This window comes from Actinia tenebrosa, unplaced genomic scaffold, assembly GCF_029948245.1.
Source record: "Actinia tenebrosa isolate PJP-AT-01 unplaced genomic scaffold, QUT_ActTen_1.0 PGA_scaffold11__36_contigs__length_13525064, whole genome shotgun sequence".
Classification (NCBI taxonomy): domain Eukaryota; kingdom Metazoa; phylum Cnidaria; class Anthozoa; order Actiniaria; family Actiniidae; genus Actinia; species Actinia tenebrosa.
The window spans coordinates 2,176,409-2,197,237 of NW_028292571.1; the positions used below are offsets into that span (position 1 = coordinate 2,176,409).

A 20,829-nucleotide genomic window follows, 5' to 3' on the forward strand; every position below is an offset into this window, starting at 1 on the left:
TTCTGCTGAAGGGGATCTGCCCTTGGGCGCCAGTTTCTTTGTGTTCCTCAGCTACTAGGCAAACTTGACTCAGATTTTATTAAAAAGTGAAAGTTATTCTAACTTGGTGATTGGGATGGACCCTAGGCCTTTCCAAAATTATATTGAATGTGAGGCTAACATAAAATTGCAAGAGAAATGCCGCTAATTCCATCGAGAAAAATTGTGATTTCTTTTGTATTTTCATGTTACAGTAGCCTTGCATTCAAGATTATTTTGAGAAAGGTCCATTGTCCATTACAGAGCGGCTGTAGCCACAAATTTGTGTTTGGTCCGGTTTTCGGTTTTTCTTACATTTTTAAAATTTGTCTTATATTTTTTTCCTGAAAGTTAGTCTGGTTGGTGGCTATGGCCCTGCATTATGAGTGATGTATACAATAGAAAACAAAAAAGTGCAAAAGCACTGAATAAGCTAAGGTATATTTCACTGGTTTATGAAAACATCTCTTATGTGTCAACAACTTTTAATAGGCTTTGTCACTCGTTTGTTGGATGATTCACCTTTTCTGGTTGGCAATTTAAATGACAATTCAGCAAAAACATTCTTGCCATTAATTTATTCCTTCTACATCTAATGGACTATTGATGGGTTGCAAACATTCCCAATAGAGTGAAAAGACAAAAACATGGCGGCCATTGTGGTGCCAGTAACAATGGATGAAATTGAAAATGAAATAAAGGCAATATAAAATACAGTACGAATTAAATTGTAATCTACCATCCAAGAAACACTGAAATTTTTTATTTTTCTCTTATCATTTGCAAGAACTCTTATCTGCCAAAGTGTAAGAAAAGATACTTTGTGTTTGGAGATCGAGTGAAGTCACTAATCCTGTGAAATAGATATTAGACAAATACACATTGGTAGACCCTAATACCACTGCTTTCTTTTACACGTTGACTAGTATTCTTCACTCTAGAGGCTTTGCACCATCACGTGACAGCAGCCATGTTAGATGCTAGGGACAATACGATCATTTTTACAAAAGAATTCAATTAACGAGAGCAAAGGCATTTTGCTCTGCCATCTAACCATAGGCACCCCAAGCTGTATTACGGTATGGGAACAAGCATGTGAAGTAATATACGGAAAACTCCCAACAAAGAAAAAAGAGAAACTGTTATATTTCAGATTTTATTCTTTACTATTACAGTAATACAATACAACACCGTTCTTTCCATCATTCATCTTCCCTGACTCTTGTCTTCTTTCTTTATAAAAACATTGTCTCCATTTCTTGACAATTGTTTTATTGTAACAGTAAAATTCCATTTATTCCTTTAGTGGAACTGAAAACAAATGGAAAAAACTAAGCATATTGTTGTATGTAGTTTAAAAAACATTTTTTTATGTACATGGAAGTAAAGCTACCAAAGTTCTTATGGAGCATTTATATGCTTATATACATAACTGGGATAATAAAATGTTTTCCAATAGACCAATCCCGAATTTGCTTGACTGGTCACGAAACAATGGTTTCAAGTCGAGGTTGAACTTGATGAATAAAAGAACCAAGTTCAGTCTCGACTTCAAACCATTGTTTCGTGGTCAGTCAAGCGAATTCGGGAAAGGTCTCTTTCAACCCACATTTTGTCCCTATGCAGGAAAATTGTTGAACAGAACTATAAATGCATATAAAAGCATAGGCATCAATAAATAAAATAATGAAATAACAGCGAGCCTTCACTCGATGTCCGGAATTTTGACCAGTAAATGAGGTAAAACCAAGCCAAGATTTGTCCAGTGATCATAACCAACAATGGGTTATTCTTTTAAGCCCTGCTAGATATGCAGATCACAGTTCCCAGGTAAAAAATCTGGAAAAAACTTTTGCCTATTCCAGATATTGGTGGCTCTGCCATGCACTCTTCATGATTTTGATTCAAGTTTCAACAGTGCTTAATAATACAAAAGACATACCTTTTGGAAGCCAATATCTTTGGCATACTGCCTGAAACATCTACGGCAGATATTTAAACCATATTTGCGAATAAGACCATGGTGGTTGAAGCACACACGGCTGGAAAAACAAATTATACATGTTACAAAAAGAAAACAGCCAAATTACATAAAACAAATGATAATCTTAGGCTAAAATACAACTATACTGGCCAATGAATTGATTTAATTTGTTCTTTAAAATAACTTGTCTTTCCCTTGTTATTTCTTTGCTTTATCAACAAAGGTTGAGGAGGTGTATTGGTATGCTAAAATGCTAGTAAATAATCTTATTCTTAAGAGATTTCAAATGGAGAAAAGTTTAAGGTGAGCCAAGTAAAGTCCAATTTCGTTAGAAAACTGTTAAATGGCATGATGGCATGTCACATAGTGCTGTATAAAGGGTATAGAATTGACAACATCCTTTTTGAAAGATTACTGCTCATCCAATCATGTTTGGATACAGTATACTAATACCATGGTCTTGGCACTTCATCCATACTTTGGGTTTATCACGCACTGTTAGTTCTATATTTCCATTTACAGTATATGCTATGGACTATCTTTGCGATGGAAGAATTTGATTATAGGGATATCTTAAAGGAATCAATTAAATTGACTTCCTTTCAAACAAAGCTTTTTTATACGGTAATCTTGAATATTTATTATGCAAAACTTTGAAATTCAAGGCTTCATGGCTTGCTCTTTCCTAATATTCATTTATCAAGCACGGATAAAAAATGCAACTAAGCAAAACTAAATACCGTAAAGCGTTAAACAAGTTTTACATACAAATTCCTTTAGCTTTTTAACACTAATTTATTTATTTAAAGCCATTTGGCCGCAAGACCATGGAATTCATTGCCGCCATTTTGGATTCGACTGAAGTTTTCGAGACGTAATTCCTTATTAAGTTTTGCTTGTGCGATAAAATTGAGTTCCTAAATCAAAAGATTATTACTTTAGGTTGAAATAAATGGTAAAATAACTAGATTAACTAACCAGGATCGCGAGCCAGCGCCGTAAGTACGAGAATGACTGAACCACACGTTTGAGTGTCCCATCTTGTTCAACGCAAAGAGAAAGAAAGCATGTGGGTGCGCGTCTAAATGCATGACGGGAAGAAGCAAAACTATCCCTTCGGGGGTGGACTAGTAAAACAAATTTTTTTGTTTTTTGTTTTTAAAATTTAGTCTCGAAACCGACTCGAAACCTTCGTTTATGTAATAAATGATATTTCAACAACCTCTTATTAAATAGGAAAAACATAATTACGATAACAGTTTATAAGAAAATAGATAGCAAGCAAAAGCGATGAGACGATCCAAATGATAATTTGCGTAGAAAATTGACCGAACAAGGAAGAGAAAAATATTATTTATTTAAACAATCTGATCGTAATGTGTGATTAATAGGCTTCGGAAATGCAGAATGTCCAGAAAATATTGTCAGTGATATGGCGGGAAATGGGTCACGTGATTTATCCTTCCATTCACTTGCGCATGTATTATGAGGTAGATTATCTGACATAATATTGTGGGCTCATTGAGGTGATGTGGCTGTGACACGACTACATCACGGGCGAAGATGGAATCCCATTCTGGTGCAGTGACCCTTAAAATCTCATTTTCCATTCCATTCAATTCGCAGATTCAAAATATAGGCTTTTTTACTAGAAATTATACGAATGGTGGGTTTGCTGAAACTAGAAAAAATTGGTAAACATAATTAGAACATGTGGGAAGGGGGGAAGGGGGGAAGGGGGGGGGGAAGGGGGGAAGGGGGGGGGGGGAGGGGGGGTGATGACGTTTATCCAGTCAATTCGTAGGATTTCCGTGAGGACGAGGACTAGCAGATCACATTATTCACTGCCATGTTATTCATTCCAAAGCACTCATCATCGGAAATAACCCAAGGACATGTATAACAATTAATAAAAGGACAAACGAATGAGGTAATGAACGATCGATGTGATTTCAGATTCCATTTTTACGTTTTAAATTGACGTGAACGAAAATTTCAAACGCGGAAACAATTCGAAAGGAAGGCGGAAATGACAGAGTTATGAAATTGTGAAAAGAAATGCTTCACCAGGGCTATATCGATTTTTATTTATGCTAACTTGCTTTTTCTCCTCGTAATACCAGTAGTTCTGATTATCGTTTTGTATAAGCATTGAAATCCGGATGAATATTACTAGATAGTAGGATGATTTTTCGTACGAATATAATATACGGGGATGGATAGAACATTACGATGTAAAGCGTTACAGCATTACGTCAAATAATTTAGTCATGTTTGCAGTCACGCCATTTTGAACATCTTCTCCGCCCGAGGTTTTACGTATGGCTTCTACGCGAGGGAAGAAGTTGCATTTTTCTTCTTTTTATTGTAAAATCTACCAAGACTGACAACCAAGCAATGCTTTAAGGACTCATTGTCCTCGATATTATTTTTTAACAAATCCTTTTTTTATATATATATATTATATGGATACGTGTAACATTCATCATGAAGTCAAAGTTTGAATTTGGGCGTTCAGGAAAACGGAAAGACTTCAAGGAACTTTTCGACTTTCCAGGAGGGTCGTCTGTTAGGAGAAGTCCTTCACAAGTCAGCTTAAAGAGCTTATTGAAATCAAGGAATCCTTTCAAAAGCTACAAGGCCATGGGTTTAGTATTAATACTGCTGTTATTGTTTGGACTTCTCGCAAGAGCCTTCAACAATTTCTCGTTGGAAGGGAATTTTTCTAGAACCGACCACTTCTCGAGAAACGTTTCTTTCGCCCGACGATACTTGGAGTATGGAATAATGTTTGATGCTGGAAGTACTGGTAGCAGAATACATGTTTACGCGTTTAAAAAGAATCCAGGTAACATGAATAAAGAGTTGAAAGCTTATCTTTAAGGTGGCTAGAGAGGGTTTCCATGGAAATTGGTTGAATGACCTAAAATGCCAATTAGTGGGCTGTTGCCAAGGGAGCATGTTAAAATTTTGATTGTGTTGGTTTATCTTTGATTTTATCTCACATATTAAGATATGGTAGGTGTTCCTTGTAGTACTTGCTTACGTGCATGCGCTACACTTAATGGCAGGCGTTTCTTGCTTTAGTCATGCTAGCGAATTTACTCCGAAAACCAACGAAACCAAAACGCTACGAGGAACGCCTGTCACATGATGGCATGCGCATGCGCATGTTAGATAGATCAACGAAGAACAATAACTTTCTTTACGTAAACAAAATTTTAATGTGCTCCCTTGCTGTTGCATGGTTTCTTCAGCACATACAGAATTATACGATTTTCTGTTTTGATTAAATAGCTTTTAGTGAACTTAAAAGGCCCTTCCACTTTTTTTCAACTTTCGATATGTGCAAGTTAGCAAAAATCAATTTTGCCAGTAGAAAAAATACCTTGAATTTAGCAAATTTTCCAAGTTAGAGGGCGATAGGAAGGAAAATGGCGAAGATATAGCTCCGTAAAGTTGAGATTGTATGGTGGGAAGCAAGTTTGTGCCCACCACCATATAAACGTCTGTCAAATTTCCTGACTTTGCATGGCTATATCTTTGCTTGTTTCCAATACATCACTCTCAAACTTGGTAAATTTACTAATTTTGGGATGCTAGGTTTACTAATCTTAAGGTCATTTTTCCCTTGTTCAAAAATAAGCCATGCGAGAAGCATTTAAATCATTTCACTAGTTATAGACCCTGCTAACATAATATACTAAGTCCGGGATTCAAACTTGGGTCACATGGATGTGAGTTGAGCTCTCTCACTGCTACACAGCCCATTATTTCCAAATTGCCAATGTAAACTTTTAATTAGCTTAAGTTTATATATAACCAGGGCTGTCAACTCTATCTCCCGGATAGACCAGGAGTCTCCAGATTTTGGACTGTATCTCCTGGTCTCCAGATTAGAGTCTCAAATCTCCCGGATAATCACTGAAGCTGACCATTTCTTGTGAGACTTGACTTTCACAACCATAAAATTCCAAATATTTCGTGTTGTTTGTGTTATTTTACATTGCTAACAAAATCAAAACATTCCTCATAAACTGTTATTGCAAGTAGGCCATTGTAACTATAAGCGATAATCTGATTGGTCAGAAATAAACCAATCACATCAATGTTACAAAGTAAATGACGTCTTTTTGCAAGCTTTTTTCCGCTGTAACGTCATTTCCCTTCCCTATCAATTCTCCAGATTTGAATATCTTGGGGGGTTGACAGCCCTGTATAACCTAAACCAATCATGAAGATGGATAGTTGCATGTAAAGTTGATTAACTTTGGTTTCAGATGGTCAATTAATTTTAGAAGATGAATTATTTGAACAAGTTCAGCCAGGTCTATCATCATATGCCAAAGATCCAAAACAGGTATGCTGTTTTGCCAGAACTTTTCTATGTATGCGGGTAATCCACAACCGGCAGAACGAAGCCTGGGAGTGGATGAACAAACAATGAATGGTGAGATAAAACAAAGAACGCAGCTCACATGTAGAACAATACACATTGTTCACCATAATCCATGCTTTCTTTGTTTTTGTTGTTTTGCCCAATCCCAAGCTTCGTTCTACCAGTGGACACCGACCCATGTATGCTGCAGGTTTAGATTTGCCAGTCATTTTGACCAGTAATGTTTAGCCAGAAATGAGGTATGATGAAGCTGAAACTGTTTTGGCCTGTGTTATGACCGGCGACTGATCAGCTGTTAATTTTTCATACGTTGTAAGTAGCTTTATGTTAAGTCAGCTTTTTCAAATTATTGGTCCATATTTAGCAGCAGTTGATGAAAATTACGAGAGTTGACAGCGAGAAAAATTACAAATTACACCTACCTGTCAACTAGCTGTTGTGAGATAGAGCAGTTTTAGTATGACCATGAAAAAGCTTGTGATACGTCAACTTGGTCCTGACACGGCAAGGCCTGCCAGACTAATCACATTGTGCAAGAATTTATTCATTAAATCAAATACCAGAAACATGGCACTAACACACCAAGGTCACAGCACTGCCCAAGTAGGCCTTATCAATCACATTGAGCGAGGAAAAAAATCAGCCAATCAAAATTCTAAAAAAACATGGTCGCAGCAAGGCACTCATATGACACTGACCTTTTCAAAGTCATACAAAGACTCCTCTAGTCCCTTAACTTTCATTTGCTTGCCACTCAAGAGTTGGTCCAAAAACATGTTTACAGTTGGATAATGTAAACAAGTATTTGAGGGTTGTATTCTTTGTTATTCAAAGCACAGTTGATGTAACGTTATGGTGCTAGGTTCACCCCTGGCTCATATAAGGATCCAAAATTTTTGAGTATGGCGTTTTATTTCCTTTACTGCAACAGTTTTGTATCATTTCTATTAACCTTTCAAACTTTACCAAACCCTTAAACAACCTCTGTGGTGATCTAAGTCAGGGCATGGCTCAATCACAGATCATATTTAACTGCCCAATTATATGATATTGATTTATAATTATATTGCTAAGTAGAATCTTGATTTTCCATTTTAAGGGTGCAATGTCTATTTACAACCTTCTACAAAAAGGAAAGGACGTGATTCCTCCCAACAAATGGCATAAAACACCTGTGGCTTTGAAGGCTACTGCAGGACTGAGGTTACTGCCACCAAAAGCCTCAAAACAGCTACTACAGGAGGTACAAAAACATCATGTTGAGAACTAATACAGAAGGTTGTAAAAATCCTTTTGGAACAGGAAAGTCTAAGATAGACCTTTTTCATCATCATCCATGCATTCTCACTGCATCATGCATGAGTACGATAAGGCTTTTATATTAAATAGAACTTTTTAGTTCATACATGTTCTCCCAATATTTCAGGTCACTTGTATCCATAAATTTTATGAAACATTAAACAAAGAAATGATATCCTAGTGAATGACATGTGGTCTAAGTAATATATACAGTATGAGTGGCCATGTTGTATCAGATATACAACCACAAGGCGTAGCCGAGTGATTGTATATCTGATACAACACGGACACGAATACTGTATATGACTTATCATGAATTCTTCCTCATGAATTATTCTCATGAAGAATTCCTCATGAATTATTAATGACTTTGATAATATGGGAAAACATTACACCGAAGTTAGAAAATGTTATTCTTTGTTTGTCTTGTTAACTAAAGATACATGTAACTTGGAAAACCTCTCCTTTGAAGGGAGATTATTTAACAATTATTTGCCAAAGGCAAAGTGATCATTGGTAGAATATTCACTGAGCAGCGAGTCTTTAAATGGTGAGGTACTAAATATTCACCATGATCAATGAGCTTGAGGGGAATAATTTTTTAGTATAATCTTAGACTTTAATATCAGAGAAAAGACAAAATTCTGGATAAAAATCGTTTTGATATTACTTACAGTCTGGCAAACTTTGGAAAACCTCATATAGTCACTGCACAAGCAGTGATTATCATCTCAGAATCACTGTTGCTCATCTAATCACAGCATGTCTAAACTCTAGATCTATATTCAAGTCTAAAATTATAATAAATCTTAATAAACCCCACTCACATGTATGCCAAGTCCCAGCATCCTTCTTGACCCCCTAGAGATTACAGTGCAACTACTGTAACTGGGGTGACTTAGACAGTTAGACAAGAGAACCAATTAAAATGTAGAACGAAGACAATTATACATACCAACTTTGGGAAGTGGAGCCAATCAGAAACCTAGACTGCAGCACGAGAATTGTAACTTTTCCCAGGTGTTCCATGTAAACAACTAGATAGCGATGGTCATTTTCTCCTGGGAATAAAAAGATATGTTGAAAGGCTATTGTTTTCTGCTGATTCCTGATTGGCTCCACTACCCAAAGTCATAATGTATTGTTTTTATTCTACAATTTGATTGGCCCTCACTGTCTAAGTGGCCCCGGTTATACATGTAGTAGTTGCACTGTAAAACCACAATGTGTCATTCCCCATATAATATCAACTGTCTGTTTTCTTGACTGTACTAGGTATATAAAGTCTTCAAAGACTCACCCTTCCATGTGACTGGTGAAAGTAGTGTTTCAATCATGGATGGCTTAGATGAAGGCATCTTTGCATGGGTCACTGTTAATTTCCTTATAGGTAAGGAAATAGAACTCTGGTGTACTTGTCAGTTCTGTTTTATTTTATTCTGGTCAAGTAAAATAACTCCAGTGTCCTTTATATTTTATTATTATATTATTATTATTATTATTATTATTATTATATAAAACATTTATTATTTTATTATCCGATTATGGTCAGTAGACAAAATAATATCTCAGGAAAAAGCCTGACATGAGTACAAATATCCTAATAAGGTGATTCCCTTGAAAAAGAAGGAGAAATGTCATTTTTCCCAAACTTTGTATAGTCATTTATTGCACCATGGATGTTTCAAATATGCAATAAAAAATGGGGTCACCATTCTTGTTTTCGTGCTACATGACCTCAAAATATGACAAAATATGACAAAATACAGCCTTGATTGACAGATAGGGCTGTAACCAGAAGTCAAATAAAAATAACACCATTCCTTGAAAAATTATATGTTTATGTTAGGTAGCATGGGTGGCGTTCAATTATATGTATATGTTAGGGAAGCATGGGTGGTGTTCAAGGCTAATGCAACAGTAAGAAACAGCGCCAAAGCAGTGTTTGCCATTGATGCCAATATTCCTAAGTTGTGGTGTCTTCTCTCTCCAGGGAAGTTCAATCATGGAGTTGAATCATTGGTGGGTGCTTTGGACCTAGGTGGTGGATCCACACAAATCACCTTTTACCCTAAGTCAGAGGTACTTAATGATTATTAAAGAAACTGGCCATGGCTTACCATTGTATGGTCACTGTGCATTTAGTAGCTGCTCCTAAACTGTGTGTGTAATAGACTGATTTAGCAAACTTAGTGCACTCACTGTTGAATGTTTTTCAAAACAGCCATTGTAGTCCAGTCAATCTATGGGATTTTATAGGGGAAGATCAAACTAATTGCAACAAAATGTTTTTCACTGTTCTAGTGTTAAGAGTAGCTATATAAACAACATACTGAAAATTCCATAAAATTCGCTTAGTGGAACATGGTAAAAATTAGGTTTGAAAATTTATTGGTTTTACCACAGGGTACCCACGCCATGCAAAAGCGATAATCAACTGGATATATGCTATTTTAGGTTTTTGGCATACCTAGTTGGCTTTGTTTAAGTGACGTCATCACAAGAAAACAAGAAAACGTGGTGTTTGTTGCAAATATTTGTTATTTTAGAGGCTAAAGGGTACTTTGTGTACCACAGGTATCCCAAAAACAGCAAAATCATGTTTTTTTAAGGTGGCTGCCTACTTTTGAACGTTCGATTTGAGCCCACGATGTGCGCGTGCTCAAAAACCGCTGAAAAATCTACCAGATTTTATTGAAGAACCATACGCGTTTTGAGCTTCAACAGAGCAAAACCCTCAAATTTTGCACGGGACTCTATAGTTTTTTGATAGCTCATTCGAAAAAACTCCTAAAAATCTAGGTTATATCAACATTTTAGGAAAAGTTTAAATCAGGAACACGTGAAAAAATAGATTTTTGTAGGGATTTTTGTTTGACTTTATGAGATTTTTTAAGAGCACCGAAACTACAAAATATGACAAACCAATGTATCTCTCTGTCTTTTTGTCGAAAATATCCATGTATTATTGTAGAAGGATTGACTAGCCTTCGTTCGTGCAATCATATAGTCTGCAAATAACTATTATCTTACTAATCTTAATTTTTTCCTAATCACTTCCGGTGGCGCAATTTTTACTCCAAAAGCTCGTGCGTAGTCTTCTATTAAATGCTGATTATCTCGAAACAAAGCTCGGGACACTCTAATTGTCTTTACAGATTTGGAATCAGCATTAAATTTCAATTTGGAAAATCGAAGCTTTAAGAAAAGCTTAAATCAATTTCCAAAAGTAGGCAGTCACCTTAATAGTTTTTGTAGGCTTCAGGGTCTTTTTCATTTGAAAAAGTTAGAAAATAGTGTTTTATGCTTGGAAATGTTAAAAAAAGCGAATTTTACTGGACCTCTCGGCCAAGCAAGAAATGCCTGATATGAAACATAGCGACTGGAGTAGTGGCCGAAGAGAATGTCACCTGTGACAAGGCTAAAGAGGCGGGAGAGAAGATCATCCAGGTTATGCGTGGAAAGAAAGTTGACAAGTTTTCTTTCCAGAAGAAGCATCAAGCACTAACTCTTGCCTCCACAACAGTTGTCCCACTCAGCAAGGGATATGTACCAATAGACCCGCAACTTCTCTTCCAAAGGTTAAACATTCTGGCCACCAGTGGCCAATACCAGGATCCTAAGACCCTGTTCAAGTACTAGATGTCAAGCTATCCCAGTGCCTTGTTTGACAGCTCTCTTCTTCCAAGGTAAGCCAATAACTCTGTGTTAGTTGATGCCATATGGGCTCAAACGGAAAGCAAACAGACGCTATGCCCTGTAACCGGAGATCTGCACTATATTGTGGATGCAGGCGCACTTATTCATTGCATCATATGGCCACATGGGGTGACGAATGATGCTGTTTGTGCAATGTGGGTTCATTACATACAAGGGCGGTATGGAAATGCCACGATTGTCTTCGATGGCTATCAAGGTCCATCAACCAAGGGGTGTGCACACCAACAGTGAGCTCCTACCAGTGCGCCACCCGTGGTAATCGACTCTGGTATGCTCATTTCCCTGAGGACGACCAAGAAAACAGGCACAGATTTATTAATCTCCTCGCATAGAAGCTGAGGTTTGCCAATTGCACTGTTCTTCAAGCTCCTGGTGACGCTGCCCTCCTCATTGTCCAGACCGCCGTACAAGAAGCACAGACTCATACCACTGTTCTTGTTGGTGACGATACTGAGCTGCTTGTGCTACTGATTTACCATGGACAGATGAATGCGGGTGACCTTTTCTTTATCCCCGAGCCTAAGCAAAGATCAAAGAAACGCAGGGTGTGGAACATCAAGAATACAAAGTCTACATTGGGACTATGCGTATGCACACGTATGTATTTGCGCATGCGCTTCTTTGTTGTGTTACCACCTCTCTAATCCCTTGACTCTTTGCGATACTCCCGTTATTGTCTGAAGGTTGCTACTGGCAATATTTGTGTCCAGCCAGAAAGCCTTCCACCAACTTATGCTGCTGCGTGCTTTCACAGCCTAAGAGTACATCATCAGGTGCAGCAATGGAAAGGAACTAATCTACCTCCACAAGAATGGGGATGGGAGATGATCATGAAGGGTGGAAACGCACCAACCTGCCTGCTGCCCATGCATTGTCACTGCTGGAGATCATACGCTGCAGTACGCTGATGTTTGTGCCTAAAAATTGGCTTGGACTGCTCGGCTGCTTGTGGAGCATGCAAAGATGTCAGCTGCGTCAACTCACCACAGCCAGAACTCACAGACAGTGAGGAGGACGATAATAGAGTGTAGCGAGAAGGCAACCAGCCAGATAGTAATCCCTATTACAAGTATTGTAGCTTGTACAGCATTTTTTTTTTGGTGTAGTTGGGAAAACTACAGACAGACAAGGAACAGGTCAAAGAAGTTATGATCATTTACCATCGTGATGTAAACCAATGATTGCTATCACCATGGCATTTGTTCAATAAAGTGACGAGTGTTAGTAAAATGTTGCCTTAGGCCTTTCTGGAGCTTACCCTTCCATTCAAAGTCTTAAGAGTGCAAAACTTTGAAAACAAATACTCTCAAATTCAGTCAAACACTTTTTGTTCCACTTTGCATATAGAAGGAAAGAAAAATAAAGAATAAAAACTACAGGAAAAATGAATATCTGGCTCGGGTACCCTGTGGCGGGAATTTCTAAGAAAAGCCGTTTTAACGTTAAATGTTCGTGGGTTTTCAACATATTGTTTGCAAAACACTAAAACAACAGTTTATAACCCCAAACAATTTGTATATTGCGGTAATTTTAATTTAATTGCATATTGCAACTTTTCCAGACTCTGGTACCCTGTGGTATTTTGTTTAAAATCTTTAAGTTAGAATTTCTAGAAGTCTCACCAATTGGAATTTTCTGGAATTTTAAATATGCTACTAAGGTTACCTCAAACTGTCAATTATGGGTAAAATAAATTCTGTTGCAATTAGTTCGATCTTGAACCACAGATTGACTGGACTATTGACATCACGACATGTATGCAATTTTATGGGAAAATATGGTTATTATCAGCTGTGTGAACTGATAGTAGAGACCGTTAGCACGACATTAGATTTTGCTAGGTTACTGCAGTTCAACATTAGGGGTTTTCCATCAAACATTTAACATTCAGCAAGACATCATTACAAAGTTGTTGATGGAAGAGCCGACATATTGAATTTCATTGATGCTGAGTGTTTCTCTGTGTTGGTGGGCGTGTTTCTGTGCCTTCGGATCATTAGTGATTAGTACTGGCTAGCAGTAAACCTGATGCTAAAGGTCTCTTCTAGTGATATGTTAATTACTGATAATAGCCCACCTCCGAGATATGCTTCGCTTGTCATGCACAAAGGTTTCAGTATGAGGCTACGTGCTAAATTAAATTTATTTTTTATGTCTTTCACGAATGACTGAGCATTTAGCACGTATCCTCATACTGAAACCTTTGTGCGTGACAAGTGAAGCATATTTTGGAAGTGGGCTATTTCAACTACTGGGAGCCAATTATTACTTAAATATATGCTGAAATGTCTATTTTGTAGGATACAATTGCTAATTCCCCAAAAGACTTCACACAGAAGGCTAAAGTGTTTGATCAGGAATACAAACTCTACACACACAGGTAACCCATCACGAGGAACAAGACTATATGCCTATTATCTTAATATGCGAGCAAGGTTGCAGCTCTAAGAAGATTTAACCCAATTGGATTAATACAATAGAACGAGAAACAATATGAACAAGACAAAAGATTCTCTGCTAGCAGAGTCCCTCCTCTTTCTCTCCCTTCTTTTAGGCAGGGAGGAGGGAGAGCCTATTTTTCTCACTCCACCAAAACAAAAGGAAAATAGGCTCTGCTAGCAGGGAAAACAATAGAAAGATTTGACAATGAAAACTATTGTTTGTTTTGGCCAATCTAGGCAGCTCTTCTTAGCAGGTGCGACATATACTGATGCTGTTGCAAACAGTGTTACAGTGTTTTCATTAAGAGCCGGAGATCAGAGGATGCTCTGGTAGCTTAGCAAAATTCTCTGGCTAAAACTACCATAATCTTCTCCTATTATTTCAAAAATTTATGAAAACCTGACAAGACTCTTCAACTGGTGCATGGTCTTCTAATATTATTTCAAAACTTAATGGAAACCCTGCATAAAGAAGTGGTAAAAAGGCTTAAAATAGGTAAAAGTTGCCTTTTGAGAACTCTTTTTTTAATGGTTCCATCAACTATTTTTAAAATAAAAAGCACAAAAATTAGCTAAAGATGAAAATGCTTGACAGTTAATTCTCACTGCAATTATGAAAAATAACATCTACAAAAAATTTCATTTAATCTTTGAAATAATTCATGGTTGTTCTCAACTAAATGACAGATTCTAAACAGTAGATCTGACATCATTACAGAGTTAATGCTTTTATTCTCTTTTTTCACTGTAGCTACCTTGGGCTGGGTCTGATGTCAGCAAGGGCAGCCATTACATCACAAGGTGCCAAGACCACAGATTGTGAGTGATAGTCATTCAATATGTATTTTTGTGTAAATATCAAGAGAGAATTCTTTTCGTATTCAAGCGGTGAGCGCCAAAAACTTTTTTCTTGAAGAAAGGCTGTCGTACAAGGCTAAAATCTTGTTATTCAGAAAGTTTAACTTGTTTGGAAGTGGAGATGACCGATGAAAGTGGAATCAAAGTGTTAACCTAAAGCAAAAATTTTCGGAAATGAGGTTTAGGCCTTCATTTGCTTATTTCCCATATATTTTCTATAAAAAACCTGACAAAGCAACATTCTAACACAAATGCAACAAAACATCTTTGTACAATTGAAAATACTACTTCAAACAGGCATTTCCAATAGTAAATACTCATAATCCACATGTGATAAGAGTGTCAAACCATTACTGAGTTGCATTGGTGAGATGCAGCACTGACCTTAATGCATCCCAACAGAGTATATAATAATAATGTTATTTACCGGCCCGGAGGTCTGAATATTAGGGAAAACTGTGCATGAAGTCTTGAGTATATGTACCTCCAAGGTTGTTAGGCCAATATTCATTTTCAATACTGAGGGCACAGTTTTTACCTATCTGGACTGCTGGTATAAATAGCTTGTAATAATTTTTTCCCCATTTGCTTTTCCACTTGTTTTGTAATATTTTGTTGTTGTTTAACTATTCATTTTCCATTGTGATTGCTAAGTGGATGAAGTAGCCTTATGACAGGACACTGGACCTCAAGCAGAAAATACCGCCTGCTCGTGCAACCAATCAGACGCACAATTTTTAGGATAAACTGGACCAGAAAAAAGCTATTTCATTTTGTGTGTATTTTTCATCTTTAGCCAATGGTAATGATATCCGTCAAAGTCCCTGTGTTTCTCCAAGTCATACTGTCAATTGGATGTTTGGTGGAAAGACTATTACAGTCAGGTAGGGTGCAACCAGATTAGAGATAGGATCATTAGCTTACTGTTAGCATATATTTTATCAGGTTGGCCAAGTTAATTTCGTTACTACACTGTAAAAATAACTGTCATGTACTTGATTGGCCCTGAGGCATATCATATATGCATTATGAGGGTTTCATTATGAGAGCACACATATAACATGATGTTCATGCCTTTTTTTTTTCATTCTCTTTTAGATAAAATAATATTATTTTATATTTTATGTTATATAGAAAAACCTCCCTTTTGTACTGTTTTCAGTATTTGGAATTGGCAGAAGCCTCAAGAAGCATTGAAAAAGCTTTCTGCTATACGTCATGCTTTCCCTAACAATTTTTCCTTCTACTCGTTCCTGTATAATTTTGTGCTTTATAACTACAAACAGCATGCTTATAGATTTTTTATTTCCTTTGTGGAATAAAAGCAACCTCTCAGTCATTGAAAAGTATGCATTAATCGATAGCTGAATACCTTTTCATTTATTGCAGTGGACACTCAAACTACAGTTTTGATGCCTGTTTGGACCATGTCAAAAGAATAATCAATCCCGTAATAGATAGGCAAGGTAAAAAAAATCAGAGAGTGATTTGTGAATATTCAAGGTCAAATTGACATTTAGATAAATTTAGCCCACCTAATTACCCCACTTGCTAGTGGGAGACGATGTGATCAAATTAATAGACCTCTCCAAATTGTAAATTTGGCCCACACCAACCCCACCTGCTAGTAGAAGATGAAAAATCCTCGATTTTTCCCCTTAAAGATATGACAAGCATCCCCGCCATTCAATATATGGGAGCCCCCCCTGGGGCCCACACTAACCCCACCTGCTTGTGGAAGATGTTATGATCAAATTAATAGACCTCTTCACCTTGGATTGATTGCTTTCCCATCTTAGACCACACATCATTCTCTTGAGAATAAGATTCTTTGTTTGAATGATATCCATATTCCTGTGTCTTCTCATGTGCAACCATTAAACAAAGAAATGATACTCTAGGGAATGACACATGGTCTGAAAAAGGAGTGGTAAAATTATGCCCTGCAGGGTAACATTAGACATTAGGGTGAATATAGGTCTATGTGATAAATTTCCAGTCTTTTGTATTCTGGTATTATTCCATGCATATACTGTATCATCTTTATATATTTATTATATTTCTAAATTATATTCATCGTATTTTGGCAGATGAAATGAATGAGCAAACATTTTACATCTTTTCATATTTTTATGATCGAGCAGTTGACTTGAATCTGATAGGTAAGTGCAATACTTGTATTCAACTCTATATTTTTATGACCCAGACGAAAACTGAATAAAATGAGAAAATGCCATGAAAGAAAATTTAATGAATACAGATTGAAAAAAGTCTGAGCAGTCTAATGTTACTGAGAGGTTCCTTAATTGTATCGTTGAGTAACAAACAAACATGGTTTGGTTTTGTTTTTTTTGACAGACGTTAGAAAAGGAGGAACTATAACTGTTGGGGATTTCATAGAGAAGACAAAAGAAGGTACTTAAGTTTGTAAAAAAAATCTAGACATTATAATTATTATATTTATATTACTAGTAAATAAATTGTGAAGTTTTTTTCACACTAATTGTAGTTAAAGGTAATCTGTTTACAGATCATGGTAAATTGTCCTTGTATTGATGAGGGTATGTGTAGCACTTAATAGCCAGGCCAAAACAAGTGACAGAATTTGACTAAGAGACCTATTAATCTTTTTTTCATTTATAGTGTTCTCTTCATCTCGAATCAGAGCCAATAAGCTTGCAAGCTTGGATGCAACATACATTGTTGCCTTACTAAAATATGGTTATGGATTCCACAATGACAGAAAACTAATTGTAAGTTAGTATGACCACATGCAGCCCCAGGGTAGTGCTTAAAATAATGGCCAATCACTCGCTATTCATTATGACCAGTAAAATGAGCTTGGTCATACAGCTGTACCTCATTTTTGGCTTAACATTACTGATCAACATGACTAGTGAGGCAAACATTTAACCGGCCAAGTGCCAAATGTGACAGGACATTGGATCTGCTGGTTGGCCATTTTGCATGAGCAACTTTTGGAGAACATTTTACTGCAATTTTCATAAAAGTGCAAACCTTTAATTATCTAAAAATAATTTAAATAATAATCAGTTAATTAACATGTAATTCAAATTTCGTTCTCAGTATTCTGAAGTACTAATGTACGTTTTTCTAATCCATTTCAGTTACAGAAGAAAATTAACGATGTTGAAGTGAGCTGGGCACTTGGAGCAACACTAGATATGTTTAGTAAGAGATGAGCAAGGCAAAGAAGGTAGATCCATGCATTATTATAGTTGCTTTGTCCTATAATTTTTGAAGACAAACTAGGGAGACTGGTTTCATTATATCTCTTATGTAACATGGGAAAGGGGGGATTACTTTCTCGTTTTAAACCAATTCCCTTGAGTATGGTTTCTTCTTTTTCCGATCATGCTTGATGGAAAACATTTATATGAATGAGACTTGGAAAATCTTGAGGGCTAAAAGGGGTAAAAAGTACAGAAAGTTTAAGAGCTTTTTCCAGAAACATTACTAAGAAGCATCATTTATTTATATGGTTTGATTAATGGAGTTAATGATTAATTAATAAATAACTCCATTAAAAAGTGTTCATTTGTTAATCAATCAGGCATTAGTGATTGAAAACAAGTAGATTGGCAATCTCAATTTTTATTTAAGAGTATGCAGTTTCTAAGCAGCTCACAAGGTCATATATTGCTCTTCATAGAGATGAAGGGTTTTTTTTGAGGGGGGAGGGGGAGGGGGGTGTTGGTGGAGATACCAAATCGCTGCTAAATGAAATGAAAAACTGAGCCAACATGGGCTATTTTTAGCATTTGATAAGCATTTAATATTAAAAACAATACAATGAAACGGTTTTGGGTCGTATGCCAAACAAATGGTTGGTTGATAAAAATATGTTGGGTCCAAATATAAAATGGGCTTTAAATTATTTTTTTCGGAATTTTTACTATTATCACACCTCGTAATTTATCAAATATAACCTCTTAATTTTAAAACCACATTTTCTGTTTAAAACTGAACATTTTATGCTCTATCTATCTCACTCACACAAACATTAAACAGGGATTCCTTATTTCTCAAATAAAATCCATTTAATCATAAACTTGTAAACAATATATTATTAAACACATCGCAGAAGCCTTGGAAAACTCATTAATAATTCTTTTTGTTATCAATAAATATTGCATTTCGGAATATTTTAAAATGATTTTTTTAATTCATAACTGAAAGATTTAATTTTGTTCTATGATTTGGGGATTGCGTCTAAATACATATTAAATTGTTAACGAATAAATACAGTAAAAACCCCAATTTTTTTTTTCTTTTTGTCATTTTGTACTCTTGATGACTTGATCGTAAAGACTTTTGAATTAAAAATTCATATTTTAATCTTAAAATTACTTTTAATGTTGTCATTCAAACTAACTTATTTTATTGTTATAATGAATAATCACTAAGAGTTGCTCAACGATTATCAACTACATTTGTAAAGTGCTCCTTTGTTGAGTTCCCATTGAAGGAGTTAGTATGGAAGACGTCTCCTACGCAGCCGCTATTTTTTGTTTGTATGAGGGATTTTTTTGTCAGAAAACTTATTGCGGTGTACTATTCTGTCTATATTCGCGCAAGCATCTATTAAGATTGAAGTGGAAGCCGTACAAGACAAAGAAAACGCTTTATGTTTAAAAGCAAGTGGGTGTTATTAGTGCAGCTCTTAGTATTATTCCCTTGGCAATGTCAAAATATTGAATGACAACCGTTTTAAAGTTCAAATAATCCTCCTAGATTGTGCAGCTTCCATACTACAGGATAAGCTAACTCCCCTAAGTAGCTTTTTAGGGGAGTGAGCATGGCGTGACGACGCTAATAGTAAACTTTTCCAACCCACAAACCGGGTGCAGCCTCGCCTATTTTTAAACGAGAGAAATAGAGTCAGATAAAACAGATAAAGTCCATCATCCCTGGTCAGTGTGTGATCTTTTGTTATCTATGCGTGATTTTTGCATCATTTCCGTGATATGTGAGTGATTTTAAATGTGTGAAATACGTGCGCTGATTTCCGGCGCGCGATTTCCTTTTGCACTTGAGTGTGTCACGTTGCGTAATGAGATGTCCATTAGTCGTAAAAGGTTTGACAAATATCTCACTTAAGGTGTTATTAAAGACATCTCACTACAAGCTTTAACACGTTTTAATTTCAATATCTTTAAGGGACTGGTCACTTTGTATCGCCTAGTGGGGTCGGAGGATTTAAGGGGGGTCACGTGGGGATTAGATAAAAATGAAAAAGTAGCAATTACTAGTAAGGGGCGGACCATAAAAAAGTAATGCCCTTTAGGGGCGGGGACTTGGATAATCCTCCCCCCCCCCCCCCCCCCCCTACTTCCCACTCCTCTCCTCTCCCCCCTCCCCCCCCCCTTCCCTCCCCCTTCCCATTCCCCAGTCCTTTCAAACAGACTTGTTTTATTAATGTTCCGTGCGCCGATTTTAGGGTATCGATGTCGTGAGTAAACAGAGTTAGGATATGCCTTGTAAGTTGTCAGTATACAAAAGCAAACTTTCGTTGTTGCGTCACATCATATTTTTGGTACTGCCGGCAATCCCTGTGTAAGACAACTAGCGCCAAAACTATTATTGGTGATTTTTAATGTTTTCAGTAATAGCTGGAATAAGATTTGACTATTAAAATGCAAGAAAACAAGCAAATAAATCAGTAACAGTTGCCATTAGTGTATAAAGTAGAAATGATGGAAATGATCTTACGTTTTATTTTCGTCTCGGACGTTAGTCTAGTCCTTCGTTGATAAAGAAAGGTACCAAGTATAAGATTAATCACTTTTGTATCAGTTTTGGCATCGAGTTGATAAACCGGTTTAATTAACTTTGTTTCTTCCGGCTGGTATTTTTCCGAGAAAGTAAATTTTACAGTGTTATTCTAAAATACATAAATCTTTACGTTGAATGACAATTACTCGGGTTCGAACAGCTCTGTCAATCTTGAAGTTTTCAATATTTCCCCCGAAGTCATTCAAAGCGAAAAAGGGGAGAAGAAAATTAACTAAATATATAAAATAAAAATTTAACGTATTGGGCATTTGAATGGCTTCCCTTTGTTTTTGTGTGAATTATCCAATTGCAAC

The 20,829-nt window shown here is 36.4% G+C and overlaps 2 protein-coding genes across 4 annotated transcripts; one reads left to right on the plus strand and one right to left on the minus strand.

Moving 5' to 3' along the window:
• Positions 1 to 1,160: 1,160 nt before the first annotated feature.
• Positions 1,161 to 3,085, minus strand: LOC148912320 (small ribosomal subunit protein uS14-like). The gene is made up of 3 exons (XM_089027450.1): positions 2,981 to 3,085; positions 1,961 to 2,060; positions 1,161 to 1,329 (listed from the first exon to the last, which is right to left on the minus strand). Exons 1-3 carry the CDS (start codon positions 3,040 to 3,042, stop codon positions 1,321 to 1,323), a joined length of 171 nt encoding a protein of 56 aa, XP_088883576.1. The 5' UTR covers positions 3,043 to 3,085; the 3' UTR covers positions 1,161 to 1,320.
• Positions 3,086 to 3,808: 723 nt separating this feature from the next.
• Positions 3,809 to 19,874, plus strand: LOC116295465 (ectonucleoside triphosphate diphosphohydrolase 5). 3 transcript variants are annotated; one of them, XM_089027721.1, is made up of 14 exons: positions 3,809 to 3,932; positions 4,496 to 4,850; positions 6,283 to 6,362; positions 7,501 to 7,644; positions 8,976 to 9,090; positions 9,694 to 9,782; positions 13,721 to 13,800; positions 14,613 to 14,680; positions 15,516 to 15,603; positions 16,109 to 16,185; positions 16,810 to 16,881; positions 17,078 to 17,134; positions 17,363 to 17,472; positions 17,848 to 19,874. In XM_089027721.1, exons 2-14 carry the CDS (start codon positions 4,646 to 4,648, stop codon positions 17,920 to 17,922), a joined length of 1,260 nt encoding a protein of 419 aa, XP_088883847.1. In that variant the 5' UTR covers positions 3,809 to 3,932; positions 4,496 to 4,645; the 3' UTR covers positions 17,923 to 19,874. The 3 variants fall into 3 exon arrangements, with proteins under 3 accessions (XP_088883847.1, XP_088883848.1, XP_088883846.1); XM_089027722.1 differs by having other exon boundaries at positions 4,560 to 4,850; XM_089027720.1 differs by lacking the exon at positions 3,809 to 3,932 and having other exon boundaries at positions 4,277 to 4,850.
• Positions 19,875 to 20,829: the final 955 nt, after the last annotated feature.

Excerpts from the sequence above, each read along its gene's own strand:
- LOC148912320 (XM_089027450.1), bottom strand. The coding sequence starts at position 3,042 with ATGGGACACTCAAACGTGTGGTTCAGTCATTCTCGTACTTACGGCGCT. Across the intron at positions 2,061-2,980 it reads GGCGCTGGCTCGCGATCCTG|CCGTGTGTGCTTCAACCACC; the intron begins GTTAGTTAATCT and ends TTGTTTTTCCAG.
- LOC116295465 (XM_089027720.1), top strand. The coding sequence starts at position 4,490 with ATGAAGTCAAAGTTTGAATTTGGGCGTTCAGGAAAACGGAAAGACTTC. Across the intron at positions 4,851-6,282 it reads CGCGTTTAAAAAGAATCCAG|ATGGTCAATTAATTTTAGAA; the intron begins GTAACATGAATA and ends CTTTGGTTTCAG. Across the intron at positions 6,363-7,500 it reads ATGCCAAAGATCCAAAACAG|GGTGCAATGTCTATTTACAA; the intron begins GTATGCTGTTTT and ends TTCCATTTTAAG.